Source organism: Miscanthus floridulus, chromosome 1, assembly GCF_019320115.1.
Source record: "Miscanthus floridulus cultivar M001 chromosome 1, ASM1932011v1, whole genome shotgun sequence".
NCBI classification, from domain to species: domain Eukaryota; kingdom Viridiplantae; phylum Streptophyta; class Magnoliopsida; order Poales; family Poaceae; genus Miscanthus; species Miscanthus floridulus.
The window spans coordinates 162422277-162438462 of NC_089580.1; the positions used below are offsets into that span (position 1 = coordinate 162422277).

General features: G+C 41.9%; 1 protein-coding gene across 5 annotated transcripts; it reads left to right on the forward strand.

Moving 5' to 3' along the window:
• The first annotated feature begins 1126 nt into the window (after window positions 1–1126).
• LOC136546058 (nuclear poly(A) polymerase 3) lies at window positions 1127–7909 on the forward strand. 5 transcript variants are annotated; one of them, XM_066538048.1, is made up of 11 exons: window positions 1127–1614; window positions 1718–1795; window positions 1886–1984; window positions 3521–3583; window positions 3657–3818; window positions 4517–4630; window positions 4927–4989; window positions 5080–5379; window positions 6747–6911; window positions 7010–7320; window positions 7456–7909. In XM_066538048.1, exons 1-11 carry the CDS (start codon window positions 1381–1383, stop codon window positions 7469–7471), a joined length of 1605 nt encoding a protein of 534 aa, XP_066394145.1. In that variant the 5' UTR covers window positions 1127–1380; the 3' UTR covers window positions 7472–7909. The 5 variants fall into 5 exon arrangements, with proteins under 5 accessions (XP_066394145.1, XP_066394150.1, XP_066394154.1 ...); XM_066538043.1 differs by having other exon boundaries at window positions 1130–1614; window positions 7010–7909; XM_066538053.1 differs by lacking the exon at window positions 4517–4630 and having other exon boundaries at window positions 1128–1614; window positions 7010–7909.
• The last annotated feature ends 8277 nt before the right edge of the window (window positions 7910–16186 follow it).

Here is a 16186-nt window from a genome sequence, read left to right on the forward strand (position 1 = left end):
GCGTCTGGTCACTCTATGAACCCCTGTCTTTTCTGTATAGGGCACCGGTGGACACTCCGCCGGTGAAGTTTCTAACCCTTCTAACCCTTGCTCAAATGTGTCAACCACCAAGTGTATCACCTTGTGCACATGTGTTAGCATATTTTCACATGCATTTTCAAGGGTATTAGCACTCCACTAGTTCATAAATGCATATGCAATGAGTTAGAGCATTTAGTGACACTTTGATAACCGCATTTCAATACGAGTTTCACCCATCTTCATAGTATGACTATCTAACCTAAATGTGATCACACTCGCTAAGTGTCTTGATCACCGAAACAAAATAGCTCCTACTATTTATATCTTTGCCTTAAGCCTTTTATTTTTCTCTTTCTTCTTTTCAAGTTCAAGCATTTGATCATCACTATGCCATCACCATCATCATGATCTTCGCCATTGCTTCATCACTTGGAGTAGTGCTACTTATCTCATAATCACTTTGATAAACTAGGTTAGCACTTAGGGTTTCATCAATTAACCAAAACCAAACTAGAGCTTTCAGCCTCCCACAGAGCTAAACAGAAATTTTCTTAAAAAATGGCCAAATTATAAAAAAATCGGGTCCATAGGAACAACTAACAACACCATGAAGCTTTAGAATTAGGAAAGTGAACTTATAGAAAGCCAACAACAATATAATATTGTTAATCTATTAAGTATTGACAGCTCTGAAAGCGAGCACACAACCTTATATAAAATAAAAACTTAAAGAGACCAAATCAGCAACCTGACCTTTCCTCTTCCTTCGTTCCTCGCCAGCCATCCTGAGGCAGAGCCAGCCAGCCAGCCAGCTACCGCGCGTGGCACGCTCCCAACTTCCCAATGTTTTTGCTACCTCAGATCTCTCTGATTCAGCTCTACAGCCTGTGTGCTCCTACGTGAGCCACTATACTCAGTGCCCCCCTATGATGCACTGACTGATGTATCCCTTCAGTCTGTAAAACTTATTGCAGCGTCTCGCTGCTGAAATGGAATCGTTTGTTGTCAAAAAAAAAAAAATGTTCCGCCGTGCCGGCTCGCGACTCCTACCATCCGGCTCCGGCCGACCAAACCCCCAACGAGCCAAGTATAAACTCCATCCTTCTCGCGTGGTTGTCCCCGTCTCCCCTCCCTCCCTCCCCTTCTCCGATCCCGTTCCGTTCGGGTCCATGCCCTTTCTAACTAAACCCCAAAGCGGTCTCGAGTCTCAACGATTTCAAAGCGACAACAAAGCGTGAAGCTCTGTTCGCGTCGTCGTCTCCGCGTCCGCCACCCACTCAACAACGCGGCGGCAAATCGCGGCCGGTTCGCCGCCGACCGCCGCCTCCTTTCCCTCGCCAGCGGCCCGCTCCAGAAGCAATGGCACTGGACCTCGCTGTCGGGGGCTCGGCGGCCCGCAGGGCCGAGACCCAAACCCTAGCCCCCGTGCTGCTCATGGGCCCGCCGCCTCCACCGCCGATCCCACCGACGACGGGGATGTACCTCCCCGGTCCCCCGCCCCCGGGGGCGCTCCTGTCGCGCCCGATCCCCATGGCGCTCCCGCGCGAGGTCATCGTTTACATGGACGAGTGTCGGAGCCGCTCCCTCCTCAAGGTGAACTCTGGAGCTTAAAGCTCGCACGCACGGCTGTCCCTTATGGTGTAATTTCGTGTGCATTCGTGGTTGATTTCGGGAACTGACGTTTTACGTGGTGTAGTTCATTTCCGACGCGGGGATTGTGCCTTCGCTAGAGGACGAGCTGAGGAGGGAGCGGGTAGTACGCGAGCTCGGCAAGGTAATGGGGGTTAGGGTTTCGGGCTTAAAGGCTTCTGCTTGCAATGCCGGTTGAAATTGATGTTTTGATCTGGTTGTGATTTTGTTGCAGATAGTGATGGAGTGGGCAAAGAGGGTGGCGCACGAGCAGGGCAAACAGCACTGGATCGCATCAGCCACAGTGTTGACCTTTGGCTCCTATGCCTTAGGGGTAAGGATGATGCTAAATTTGTCCACAATTTCTTGGAAACCTTTATGGTGATGTAACATCCAGTTTAAATGTTTAATTGTTCATGGTATTGATTTAGAATGATATGTAGTGTCCGTGTTGCATTTACTGTATCTTTTGTATGTTGTGTTCTATTTAAACAAATTAATTGTTGCTGAATTTGATATCACGAGTCTTTAATTGCCCTGATATTTTCCAGCAAGGCATTAAGTTTATAAGCTAGCCATGCAGTACTGTTAGTTTGTTACATTATTTATTTTATTTCCACAAGTTATCTTCTGTGCAAGTATGTGTTGGAGTTGCATATGTGACATGATCAGTTTAGTAAAGGGTGTCTCCTGCTTTGACAAATCTGCCAATTATGACGACTTTGATAGTGTTTCACCAAAGAAATACAAGCAGCATATAGCTCCTCAATCTTTCTGTCATTTGTTTCCTGAGCTTGCTGAGTTAATGATCTGGTTGAGTGATCTGTCTGATTGTGTTTCTTATGCACACTAATGTAAGCCCAATGATTGATAGGTTAATCAAAACATGCAGTCATAAATTTAAGAAGAGAGTTGCTGCTCATATTAAGTTCTCTCCGGTCAGAAAGAAGTGCTGTTTTGGGCATACATGACCTCTAAAACACTTTGTCTCAGCAAAATTGTGTTGTAATTTGTATATAAAACATAGCAATAACAAACATGCTGATAACACGGCGGTAGGACCCACATTCCGGAGGTGACGCTGGTCAATTTCTGGCCCTGGTTTGCACGTGAAAAAAGTTCCCTCACTGGCAATCCACATAGTAGTTGCAGGATACCGGCCTGGGCTACGGTGTGGCAGTATGGGTGAAGTCAGGGTTCGGGGCCCTTTCTCGGGCTTGTGTGGTTGAGGCTCCTTCTATTGATAATGCCTCTGGGAAGGCTATTCCCTGGGGTCAAGTTTTTTTTCTTTTCTTAATAAAACATAAGTCTACTCATGTTGTTTTCAGATATCGAATCTCAATGTAAAAAAGATAGCTGCCATGTGTTTAAAGTTTAAAAGTGCATAACTAAATATGACATTTGTACGACTTTAAGGAGCATGGGAGAATTTTTTTTGTTCAAGTCTGCTTCTATGGTTAATAGTACGCATGAACTTGTATAAACTGTGTGCAACTGTGCTCTGCAAGCTTTAACAGAAGTTCAATCCAGGCAGGTAATCAGGGAGTTAGAAAGAGTTTTAAATATGAATTTGTATTGATAACTGTATGCAAGTTTTCAAGAATGAACATGATACTTGTGCGTAGAATGCTTTGTTTTGCATTCCAAATCATTATTAGCATGCCATCATTTTTCGTTGTTGCAAGTTTCTGAACCTTGAGTCAATTAGCTTTTGATAGTTTAATTGCATGTAAAGCAGCTGAGCTATGGAGAATTATAATTTGAGTTTGCTTGTTTATACTTTATATGGTATGCTTCTGTAGTTGCTCCTTTGAATATTGTGATTTATCTTTTTATGACAAACCTTGACTAAAAATTTTCTACTTTGAAGGCATATGGACCTGAATCTGATATTGATGTCCTCTGTATTGGTCCTTATATTGCAACACTGCAAGTAAGTGTCAATTTTGTATTTTGTTTTTGCTGACAAATTTTGAAATTTACTCAGAATATTGTGTTGATTTCAGCACCATTTTTTTGTTGTCCTGCGACAAATGCTTGAAGGGAGGCCAGAAGTATCAGAATTGCATTCAATTGAAGGAGCTAAGGTTCCATTGATGCGTTTTAAATTCAATGGGATTTTAGTTGACTTTCCTTATGTTCAACTCCCAGTGATCAATGCTGCAGAGGTAAGCATCCGGTCTTTCACTACATTATATATTTATATATTAAATGTGTTATATTTGTTGACTCAGTGTAATTTGTATTTCTACTTTTCTCAGAACATCCTTTTTGTCTGCCCACCCTGTAACACTGCTTTCGTCTTGGTCATGCTGTACCTTGATAAGCTATTGCTTGCCACAACTTTTGGTAGCATGCAGTGAGGCATATGTAATATCTTTTGAAATCTATGCCTAATTCATAAGACCAAGAAATTTCAGTCCAGCACCTTAATGAATTGTACGTTAGTACATTCATTTCAACATGTTTGGGTCTTTCACGTGATTGAGCAAAGCATGGTAACATTTGTGAGAAATTATCTTTGATGTCCTTATGCTATACTCCCTCCGTTCCAATTATAAGACGTTTTTACTTTTTTTTAGATACATAGCTTTTGCTATGCACTTAGATATACAACATGTCTTTTTTTTTGCGCAAGAGATATACAACATGTCTAGGTACATAGGAAAAACAATGTATCTAGAAAAATCAAAACGTCTTATAATTTGAAACGGAGGTGTACTACATCATAACTCTGTCCTCCCTGGCCCATCATGTGTTTTTACTATTACTTTGAATTCGTTAAACTATTGGTTAGTTTGTAGAACAAAATGCTGTACATGATATCTGGTGCTTATTTTAAGTTCTCACTGGCTGTACACTGCAGGCTATGCATGCATTTGATCCCCATGTGCTAGAGAATGTGGATGGGCCAAGCTGGAGATGTCTATCTGGAGTTCGTGCTAATAGACAAATCATTCAATTAGTTCCTAATATGAAGGTCCAAAAACCACCTCACTAGTTTTATCCATGTACCATTTTCCTTCATTTATTTTGTTTACTCTGTGCCTTTTTGTATCTGGGACCTATTGGTTGTCTCCAACTGTATCACTTTGTTCGTTATATACATCCTATATTTCTCAGTTTAGTCTCGGTTAATGTGTTTTGACAATGCTGAATCAGATGTCCTTTTTTGTTAGCACTGTTGCATACTTGCACTTTTTATGACTTCTTTAAACCTTTCTTGCTACCACTCTTCCTATTCTAATTTTACCTTTTCATGGAGTATCAATGCAGAAATTTCAATATCTGTTGCGGTGCCTCAAACTATGGGCAAGAAGAAGAGGACTTCATTGCCATGTAGGTGCTTTGTCTACAGTCGATTATGATGTCCTTTATTTTCTACAATTACTCTGTTATTGATTGCCTGATGGTATTTCTGTATTTCAGCTACTTGGCTTCTTCGCTGGAATTCATTTGACGATTCTTGCTGCATATGTTTGCCGCAGACATCCGAATGCTAGTATAAATACTTTGTTGTCTTTGTTCTTCGATATTTTTGTTCACTGGCCTTGGCCTCTTCCAGTGAGTTTGCTTGATCCACCAGTTCTTTGTCGGGGTCCTGATGGGTGCTCTCTCATGCCCATAATGTTGCCCTGTAATCCACCAGAATTTTGCTCCTCTAGTACAACAGAAAGTACTTTCAGCAAAATCAAAGAAGAACTTCGGCGTGGTTATGCTTTGACAAAGGTACAGCTATTCTTGCTGTTTTTTTTTTATTGATGCTTTTTTTTCTCCCTGAAAGGTTCCTTGCTTATGTTTCCACTGTCACACCATGCTGGGATATTATATACAAATTGCTAGAATGTGTATATTTATCAATTGAGGTTGCAAGTTATTTCCTTTGTAGCATTTTGTTACAAGCTACCAAGTAATTTAAACTGAAAGGTGTTGTTTCTTATTTTAAGGCTCTCTTTTCAATTGATGAATTTCCCTTTCGTGTGGCCATGTTTCCATTTTCTCTTAATAGGAAGGGTTTAACTGGTTTTGTTTGAATATTGGATAGCTATAGTGTCTTACAATGCAATTTCTGGGTGTGTTGGCTTCTCGGAGTCCAGGGTGGACATGGCTCAATAAATTTCTCATTTCCCCACAAGGCACTATAATTTTTCACCATTTAACTACTCAGGAAGACACTACATGTGCCCACGTCCCTGCCCCCACCGTGGGACCCACCCAATGCCAACCCACCAAATTAGCTCTCTGGATCAGTTGCTGTGTTTATGGTTTAGATTTTTACTCACTGATAGTTCTCCAAATATGTTATGTGGTAAAGTCTTAATGCTAAATGTCAACAGTTCCATTTCACCCCCAATGTTCGAAAAAACATCATTAAACGCTCGCCTAGGCACGACTAAGCGCGAAACAGAGCCCGAGTGCATCGCCTAGGGTATAGGCGTCCAATTAAACGTGGGGGCGAGCTGAAAGACCCATCTATGGTGAAGAAAACAAGAGAAGCGACAGGGTTAGGACCTCATGGTGTCCATGTCGCTCGATTTTGCTTGCCCTCTGCTCGATTCTGCCTCGCCTCATGTCCGCGAACAGAGAGAGTGGAGGCCGTGCACCACGAAGGGGGAGCAGAAGGAGACGAGGTTGCCCACAAGTGGAGCGGAGGTAGCGCGCCATGGGGCAGAGAGCGGACAGGATGGGAGCGCAGGGAGCGGAAGCTGCTGCGCAAAACCTGAGAACTGGCGGCGGTGGGGTGGGAATTGCTGGAATGGTGCTGGCTGTTAGGGCACCGGTAGCACATATGGTGCTTAGATGGGCTATATGATGCTTAGATGGGTTGTGGGCTTTCCTAAGACAATGGTCTGAGTGGGCTTTATAGACATAACTCTTTATTTCTCATTTATTCTTTCATATATGCAGCTGCATCTCCATATACATAGCTATTGTGTTACTGAAACATAAACTTTTCATCGCGATTAGGCGCTAGCCAGTGGCCTAGCGCCTAGCGTTTTTTGGAACCTTGCTCTATTATTGGTGCAATGTAGGGTTAAGGCTTGCATGTGTCCCTAATTGTCAGGTTGGTAATATTTCATCTGCTGCTTCCACAGGATACCAGAAGTACTGATTTTGACTGGAGTTGGCTATTTGCATCTTTTCCATACGGTGCAAGATACAAATGCTTTCTCCGCATAGTTCTCTCTGCTCCATTGGATGAAGAATTGCGTGACTGGGTTGGATGGGTGAAATCACGATTCCGCAACCTTCTTCTCAAGGTTATTTCACATTTTCTTTGTGCATTTGTGTTTTTCTTTGCCACATTCTGGGTAGTAGCTTTAATGTTGATCTTCAACTCTCCAATGATGTTCTGCAGCTGGAGAGTCTTGGCATTTACTGTGACCCAGATCCCTCGGAACAAGTTGATCATACCATCACTGAGCCAAATGTTGTATTCTTCTGGGGTCTTGTCTACAGAAGGAATATTCAAATCTGCACAAGTTCTCTCAAAGAAGATTTCATGAAAAGCGTCTGCAATAACATCTATGGAAAGGAAAAATGTGCCCATTCAGACATCACAATGTCCATTGTTGGGCCTCCCCAGCTGCCTAAAAGTATCTTTGATCTCTCAGTTTACTCAGAAAAGCTGCCACAGCATATGATGGGGCACCAACTAATGAAGCAGAGGTACAATGCAGTCAGTTAGGCTCTGCTGTCATATTGCGTTCGAGCTTCGTTGGTGAATATGAAAACAGTAAGAAGCCGCTGTTGAAGTCGTTTCCAACATCAGATATTCAGGATTTTTTTCTGTTCATGCCTCAGGCACAAGGAATATTGAAGTTTTTGTTTTCGGGGAGCTGGATGTCGATAGCTGGATCTTTCTTCAAGCATCCAGCAAAATAGGGTCATTCAAGCGAGTTATTCCTGTTGTGAGGTTTGTGCAGGTACATGCATATTAATGTACACAGCATAGCAATTGGTATACAAGTCAGAGGGTGGTAACATATAGATGTATGTAAACTGTAGGTGTAAAGTTTGTACCCAGCAGCAAAAATTGTGTATAATCTTCCTGTTAGTGCTGCTGCTGGGCACAGATGCTGAGGTCGATATGGAGGAGGTTGTGAATGGAAACTATACAGTGCAGGTCAGTATGAAAGTGTTTTGGATCGATGCGATCCACTTTTGCTTTTGTAGGACGGCAAAAACTTGTGTGTGCCCTACTATCCAAGGATTCTTGTGGTAATTGGTAATGAGTAATGACCATGACTTTGAGGAAGAGGAAATGTTTTCTCGTGCTAAGCTTGATGTAATTGTGGCCATTATTCTTTTCCATCACTTTATATTCTTATACAAAAACGTTGAAGGTGCAAGATTTGAATACAGCCGTTTTCGCTTGTGGCTGAGCCAACTTTGTCATAGTTTGGGCTCATTTGGATGCATGACAGAGTAATGGTAAGCTTGCCTCCTTGGTAGTGGTCTACTCCGAAATCTTTTTTTTTTTTGAAAGATCCCATCGGCTTGTGTTTATAAGAATTGCTGGTCAATCATTAACTGAATTGTGGGCAATAGAATTTTGGTGCGGAAAGTTTGTGCCCAGATCAGGCAAATATCTCACTAGAAAATAGGTGCGGCCTCGCCGCGCTATTCATTTGATTATGCCAGTGTAAAAAAAAAAACAGATTATTCCAGTGTTGCTCTTACGGATAAAGATCAATCGTGTTTGAGGATTCATAGTTCCTTCTTGTTGGCCGGCAAGAGGTCTCAGTTTTCGCACCCAATAACGGTCTTTTAGGCTCTCTCCCGTCTGTCAAGTTGTGCAGCGAGTTGTTAACGATAGTGCTAGTTGCTAACGATAAAGAGTACAGGAGTAGCAGGTTCAGTTAAGATAGAAATAGAGATTTTTTTTCTTATACCTGTGGCTACCCTGGATCTATAGAGCAAGGTGTTCAGGTGGAGGGATGGAGAGTTCTCTGAAATGTGTTTTCTGGAATAGCACAGGATAAGTGTAAAGTTCTATAGAAGGGCAGGGAAAAAAAAATATGAAGCTCTCGTCCTCTCTAGTACTCAATCTGTTTCAAATTATAAGACGTTTTGGGTTTTTTTTAGATTTATAACTTTTACTACGCACTTAGATATACACTATGTCTACATGTATAGGAAAAGTAATGTATCTAGAAAAACCAAAACATCTTATAATTTAAAACGAAAGGAGTATATATTTTCAAACGTAGATGAAATATGGTTTGATCCGTGCAAGATTTGGTCATTAGTGGTGTCGCCGATCGAAATCCAAAGATGTGGTAGCATACTAGCATCCACCGCCAGGTGAAAAGCTGAAGACATGGAAGATTGAGACGCCAAACTGAGTCCATTCAAAGGACGCCTGGACGTGTGAAGTACTGAAGACGTGGCAAAAATGAGACGCCAGAGTTATTGGTACAAGATTCGTCGTGTTAGGGCCTATTTGGATGAGAGTGACAACTTTAGTCTGGAGCGTGACTAAACTAATTAGTCCATTATTAATCCAATGGGGGTGATCAAAGAAGACTAAACGGCTAAAAAGACTCCCGTACCCCTCCCTAATTCCAATAAATAAAGATTGTGTGTATTAATTGGGGACGTTTTGATCCTTGTACAATAGCCTTAATGACCATTAGTCCCTCCATTCAAACATGATATGGACTAAACTTTAATCCATAGACTAAAGGATCCAAATAGGCCCTTAAAGATTGAAAGGTCCTAATGGCTAGATGGGATAAATAGTCTATTAAAAATTTCTACAACAACACTAAGACAAATGATTAGTCAATAAGATGACGAAACGAATTTTGCGCTAGCACTATACTTGGGGTTGCAAGCCACCTACCCAATTCTATTTTCTATTATCTCTAGTATATCACAACAAAGCTATGTCACTAATATACACCTATGTGATCAACCTAGTGAGAGTAATACAATTAAATGATACACTATCTAGTCTTAACTATCACTAGCTCTATCCAAGTGAATGTATAAAGAAATACAAGAGAGTGGTAGAGAGGTATACCGCTGTGGCAAGTGACCAATGAGTGAATACCAATGAATACCAAGGAGATAATTAAGACACAATGATTTTTCCTCTGAGGTTCACTTGCTTGCCGACAGCTAGTCCCCGTTGTGGTGATTCACTCACTTGGAGGTTCACGCGCTAATTGGCATCACACGCCAAACCCTCAATAGGGTGCCACACAACCAACACAGGATGAGAATCACACAAGTCACGAGCAATTTACTAGAGTATCTTTTGGCTCTCTACCAGGAAAATGTCAAGAACCCCTCACAAACACCACGATCGAAGCCAGAGACAATCACCAATCCCCGCTCGACGATCCTCGCTATTCCAAGTAGTCTAGGTGGCGGCAACCACCAAGAGCAACAAGACAAACCCGCAGCGAAACACGAATACCAAGTGCCTCTAGATGCAAACACTCAAGCAATGCACTTGGATTCTCTCTCAATCTCACATAGACGATGAATCAAAGATGGAGATGAGTGGGAGGGCTTTGGCTAAGCTCACAAGGTTGCTATGTCAATGCAAATGGCCAAGAGTGTGAGCTAGAGCCGACCAAACGATATTTATAGACACCCCAAAACAATAGAGCCGTTGGCTCAATTATTGGGCTGACTGCGGGACGACCGAACACACAGGTCGTGTGCACCGCCACGTGTCCCTTTCAAATTGTTTAGCCATTGGCGCCCAATGGCTATCTCTGTGCACAGTAATACTACGTGATCGGACGAGCAGTTAGAAAACGACCGAACCCGAGAGACGCGGCGTCAGGTCAAGTCCAAAGAGCTCCTAGAGCCGCTCTGGGCCGACCGGACGCATCCGATCACACCGGACCGGACGATACCAGCGTCCGATGAATTATTGCGCTGAAAACCCAAGACTTGCTGGTTCACACTAGACGCGTCCGGTGTGGTGACCGGACGTGTCCGTTCGCTCTCTGCAATCCTACTTCGGGCTATATCACTTTGATCTGACGCTGAACAATAACTCATCAGCGTCTGGTCACTCCACTGAGCCAGAGTCCGGTCACTTTCACTTAGTCGCTCACCTCGGGTCCAAATATCGGACACGTCTGATCCTAATTCTAGACATGTCCGATCACTTCTGTCTGACTACCCCAAGACTGGATAAAATACTGGACGCATCCAGTCCCAATTTCGGACGTGTCCGGTCACTCTGTGACCAGCGCGACTAACTCTTTTTCAACTCTATCTTCTTTTCCCTTGCGCAAATGTGTCAACCACCAAGTGTATCACCTTATGCACATGTGTTAGCATATTTTCACAAATGTTTTCAAGGGTGTTAGCACTCCACTAGATCATAAATGCATATACAATGAGTTAGAGCATCTAGTAGCACTTTGATAACCGCATTTCGATACGAGTTTCACCCTCTTAATAGTACGGATATCGATCCTAAATGTGATCACACTCGCTAAGTGTCTCGATCACTAAACCTAAAAGCTCATATCAATTTCACTTTTGCCTTGAGCTTTTTGTTTTTCTCTTTCTTTTTTTCCAAGTCCAAGCACTTGATCATCACCATAGCATCACTATCATCATGATCTTTACCGTTGCTTCATCACTTAGAATAATATTACCTATCTCATGATCACTTAGATGAACTAGGTTAGCACTTAGGGTTTCATCAATTCACCAAAATCAAACTAGAGCATTCAAAGATGCGGCGTGTACTGATTGCAATTCTCACTATGCCTGTACCTTGTTTCAGTAGAAAATGGCAAAAACTAAAATTTCCACGAACAAGGTAGTGTATTATCTTTACTCTCTGACTTTTTATTTAGTTTGTGGAGAAGAATGGCTTAATTCATCACTATCTCATTTTAAAAAAAAGTTATTCTACCAAGTTTAAGAAATAAACTTATTAAAGATAGAAATGGCTCAGTCGACCCTCGGCTTGACCGCTTGAGTCCAACCCACAAAAATAAGGTCAATAGACAGCATGGGTTAGTCTAAAAGATACAAATAAGCTAACAGAGCTTTAACCTATTACTTCAATGAGTAAGAAGGACTGACCCAAATACCTAATCATATTGGAACATTTTTTTTCTTGGCCTGTTTGGCTAGTTACCTCACCATGCCGCACCGCAGTTATGGCCGCGCCATAAGTTTGGCGATCAAATCCTTCGCCAGACCTTTGGCGTGAAAATTGAATGCAAAGCACTACGGACAAGCTGGAGCAACTACGGCACACCAACCAAAGCTATGGTTACGAAGCAAACGGTAGCCCAAGCTACGGTTGTTTAGTTTCACCCTAAATTTCCAAAAAGTATTACAGTACCTATCACATCGAATGTTTGTGGCCTATGTATGGAGTATTAAATGTAGACGAAAAAAAACTAATTGCACAGTTTGGTGGGAAATTGCGAGACGAATGTTTTGAGCCTAATTAGTCAATGATTGAACACTAATTGCCAAATAAAAACGAAAATGCTACGGTAGCCCCAAATTTCAACTCCCTGAAACTAAACACGCTTAAGTTAACGTGCCAGACTTTAGGTGCGGTAAGTTATGGCTACATATCAAACGGGCCTTGATCTTATAGAAAACATGGACCCTTGGAACAACACAATGGCTTTGATGGTTAATTGACAATATAACTATTAGAACCAACGACGCTTGCTAGGATAAATATCTCCATCAGATCTCTTATATTTAGTCTTCTATAAGTTGTTTTAGAAGAGTACCTTGTAATTAATTTATGATATAAAAGGATAATATTATAGCAGATTACATAAAATTTATCTACTATATTTCTTTGAAAATAGGGGAGATGTCCTTTATTTAGGAGAAATGTTGTTTTTCTAGAAGATCACTTAAAAATTATAGTACAAAAGATGAGATAGGAGATTTGTTATAGCATCTGCATATCTTAAAATGTTACTTTTAGGGTATATAGTTTGGATAGGATATACGAAACTCGTAGACAAAGATCAAACAATCTGACATCTCAAAAGAAGATCAAAGAACAACTCTACGCTAGGTTAGACCAGGCGAAGCCACGGACAGTGCTCGGTTCACAAGTCACGCCGCAGTGAGACGTGAGAATTGAGGGCCTATCGCCGTATCGGTGAGAGTGAGACCGCGAGTCCACTCGAACTCGATTGGCCCTTTGACCACCGAGGACCTCGTCTCGTCTCGTCGACCGGTGCGGCGCTGCGTCCCACGGACTCACGGAGCAAGCAGAGGAAGGAGAAGGGGAAGCGAGCGAATCTTTTTTTTATCTCTGGTCGGCTGCCCCTGCACCAACGATATCGACGACGGGACGTCTGACACCGAGGGAACGGGACGAGGAAAGGGGTCAGGGGCATCATCACGCCTACCGGATACCGCTTCGCTGTCCGCGCGCGGGGCGACGTCACTTCTTTACATTGCATTTTTTTTCTTTAACTTGTTATTTGTACTTATAAAATATTAGAATGAATCAATTCTCAGATTTGTCTTAATCAATGTTTTTAAGTCCAACTAAATCTATCTACAGTAAATAATATTAAGATTTATGGTACCAATTTTTTCCGTAATAGGTATCCTTTTCTGGAATCAAGAGATCATTATATAAAGAAGTCCGGGGTCTCATGAAACCAAATTGAATCACAAAACTGATCATCTAGCCAGAATATGAGCTACCACATTTCAGCATCTATTGACATGAATAAAATCGAACATAATAGATGACTTGCCTCATGCTTGATGTCATGGGATGATGGAAGCCACCAAAGAGAGTGATCCCTTCCATTTGATTGGAGCTTCGGGATCACCCAGACGCAACTAGAAGCAATTATCACCTTATTATATGGGATATTTGAGACGAAGCGGACAACATGCCTGAGAGCAATTGCCTCTGCAAGTTCAAGATCAGTGGTCCTTTGCATCCCTGCCTAGAAGCAGCCAGAAAGACATCATTGTTTTTTTAAGTTTAAAGTCACCGTTGTGGTCTCTGGTCACTAAACCAATGTCTCTCTGATTCTGTAAATAAAGCAGCATCAACATTCACCTTCACTCATCCTTTAGGCGAGCCCATTGTTTAGATTTTGCAGGGTCACACCTTTTGGAATCGATTGGTTTGTAAAGATGTAGCAGAACCATTTCAGTCTATGCTTGTATTTTGTTTGCAATACCGTAAGGATGCACCTAGAAATTACCATTTCCGACATTATTTTTGTCCTCCCAAATATGCCATATAGTGATTGTTAAGATGTGGCGTCTTTCTCCAAGGATTTTGCTAAATAATCAAATAGCCATTGCTTGGTAGAGAAGAAGTTCTTCAAACGCCTTGTTAAGCCACATCCTTGTTTCAGTTCTCTCCAAATTTCATCAACGTATTGGCAAGCAAGGAAAGCATGTTCTGGAGTTTCTTCTCCGTCACAATAAAAACAAGTGTCAGGTGCTAGGGCATGTCTCATTTTCAATGGATTTCCCGTCAGTAAGCAATTGCTTGCAAGCCTTCATAAAGCAATTTTCATCTTCAGTGAAGCTTTGATCACCCACAGTCGCTTCCACTTTTTTTGTTGTGCATATTTGGTTTTATGTTGTACCTTTCTCATTAGCACTTTCAGTAAGGTAAAAGGAACAACATATGCTAACTTTACTGTATATATATCTAATTAACATAGTAAAAACAATATACATATCTAAAAAAGACAAAACAGAGTAGTATAGTATATAAATTGGTGGATGATAATGGAGACGGGGATCCCGATCTTCCGTCAGGTGATGGTAACTATCGTTGTGGCGGAGAATGACACACCAATCCGGCTTCAGATCGAAAGATCGAATCCTGCAATCTTAGCACCACAGCTCCTCTGGTTATCAACCAAGTCACGGACCAGGTTGACCTTACCAAGAAGGCTAATCTTTGCCTGCGCAACGAAGAACACAAGCAAGAATAAGAAAGAACACAACCAAATTACAGATGAATGATTATCTCACGAAGTTGGGGTCTCATAAACCGATGAACGGCGAAACTGTTCTTGATAGAATAATCTAAGCAAAACACAAACCCTAATGATGGCGGCGGCGTATGATTATAAAGGTCTTAGGGTCGTCGCCTACCCTGGACACGTCCCCTAATGGGCCCAAACACGATACACGGTCCAACGGACCAAAAGAAGGTGTCGTAGCACCCTGGCAGATTCTGGACGCTGACTTGTTTCGACGACCCCCGTTGATTCCGAAGAGCTTTTGACGTGAAACAACTTGGATTGGCTTCCTTATCAAATTATCTTTACATCCATATGTGAATCATCGAAAACGGAGTCCGGATGCGTCCTGGGTGACCAGTTTAAGGCAGACTGGTCCTGGAGGCCGAGGTAGACTCGAATTCTTGTTGGACTGGGCCTCCGGCTTGTGTTGGACGTCCTTGCTGGTCATCATCACATCCACCACTTCCTCTAAGTCCTTTATGACTCTCTCCAATGTTCCTAAGCAAGATAACATCATTAGGTAGTAGTCTATTCTCAAAAGTATGAAAAGTATCGCTTAAGAACGAGCTCACCTCTAAATTGAGTTGTCGCTTTCGAGTCCGGATCATTGGACCTTGCATGACGATTGGAGGATCAGTGGGTACCTCTGAAGAAGTGATGTCCTCATCAGATGATGCAATGAAATACTTTGATGATTAAACAGAAAAGTTCCCTTACTTAAAACAAGATAACAAAACAGATACCGTAATCCATATGATTAGGAATACCGTAATCCATATGATTAGGAATACCGTAATCCATATGATTTGGAAAAGTGCGAAATAATAAATATAGAGTTGCTTTTGTGCTGTGTAGTTGCAATATAAATCGTGCACTCCTACTTGTAGTTCTAGTTTTGACAACAACTAGCTTGCTACTGGCTAACTCAACTGCTACACTCATGGCCAAATATTCTTAGATGACCGCGGTGAAAAATAGCTGCGTAGTGTGATGAATACCCCCGTAATAATGCAATGACCTTACTGGTAGGAAGTAGCGAGTTAACAATACGTATAGTACGCAAAAGCCATCAGATCTTAGCTGTATGTTTGATGTCATCTAATTTAGAATTTACCGTAGACATTCGTATTCTCTCACACGCTTTCCTGAAAGGTTTGACCAAGAAGAACACTAGACTTAGGTCATGTTTGTTTCTCTTATAATCCGTATTTTTTAACTTATCTTTATAGTCGTAACAATGTTTTTCTTTCATAATAAATCAGTCAGAACACTGTTTTTTTTAGCGAAACGAACTGGGCCGTCCAATAAGGCAAAAACAATATGCATAGCAGTATTTGGGAGAGTACGTTTTCCTAACAGCTTCGAATTTGAATTGTGACCGAGATCAAGAGAGGGCTTGTGAGTTGTGACACACGCGTACCTTCAGATCTCCCTTTTTCTGTTTTCTCGTTGCGTTCACCCTGCCAATTCCTTTCATCAGATATTTTTTAAAAACCGAAACCGCCGTAAGAGGCGCTGTTCACCGGATTGCGCAGCCGCAGCCAAAACAGCCGAGCACAGCA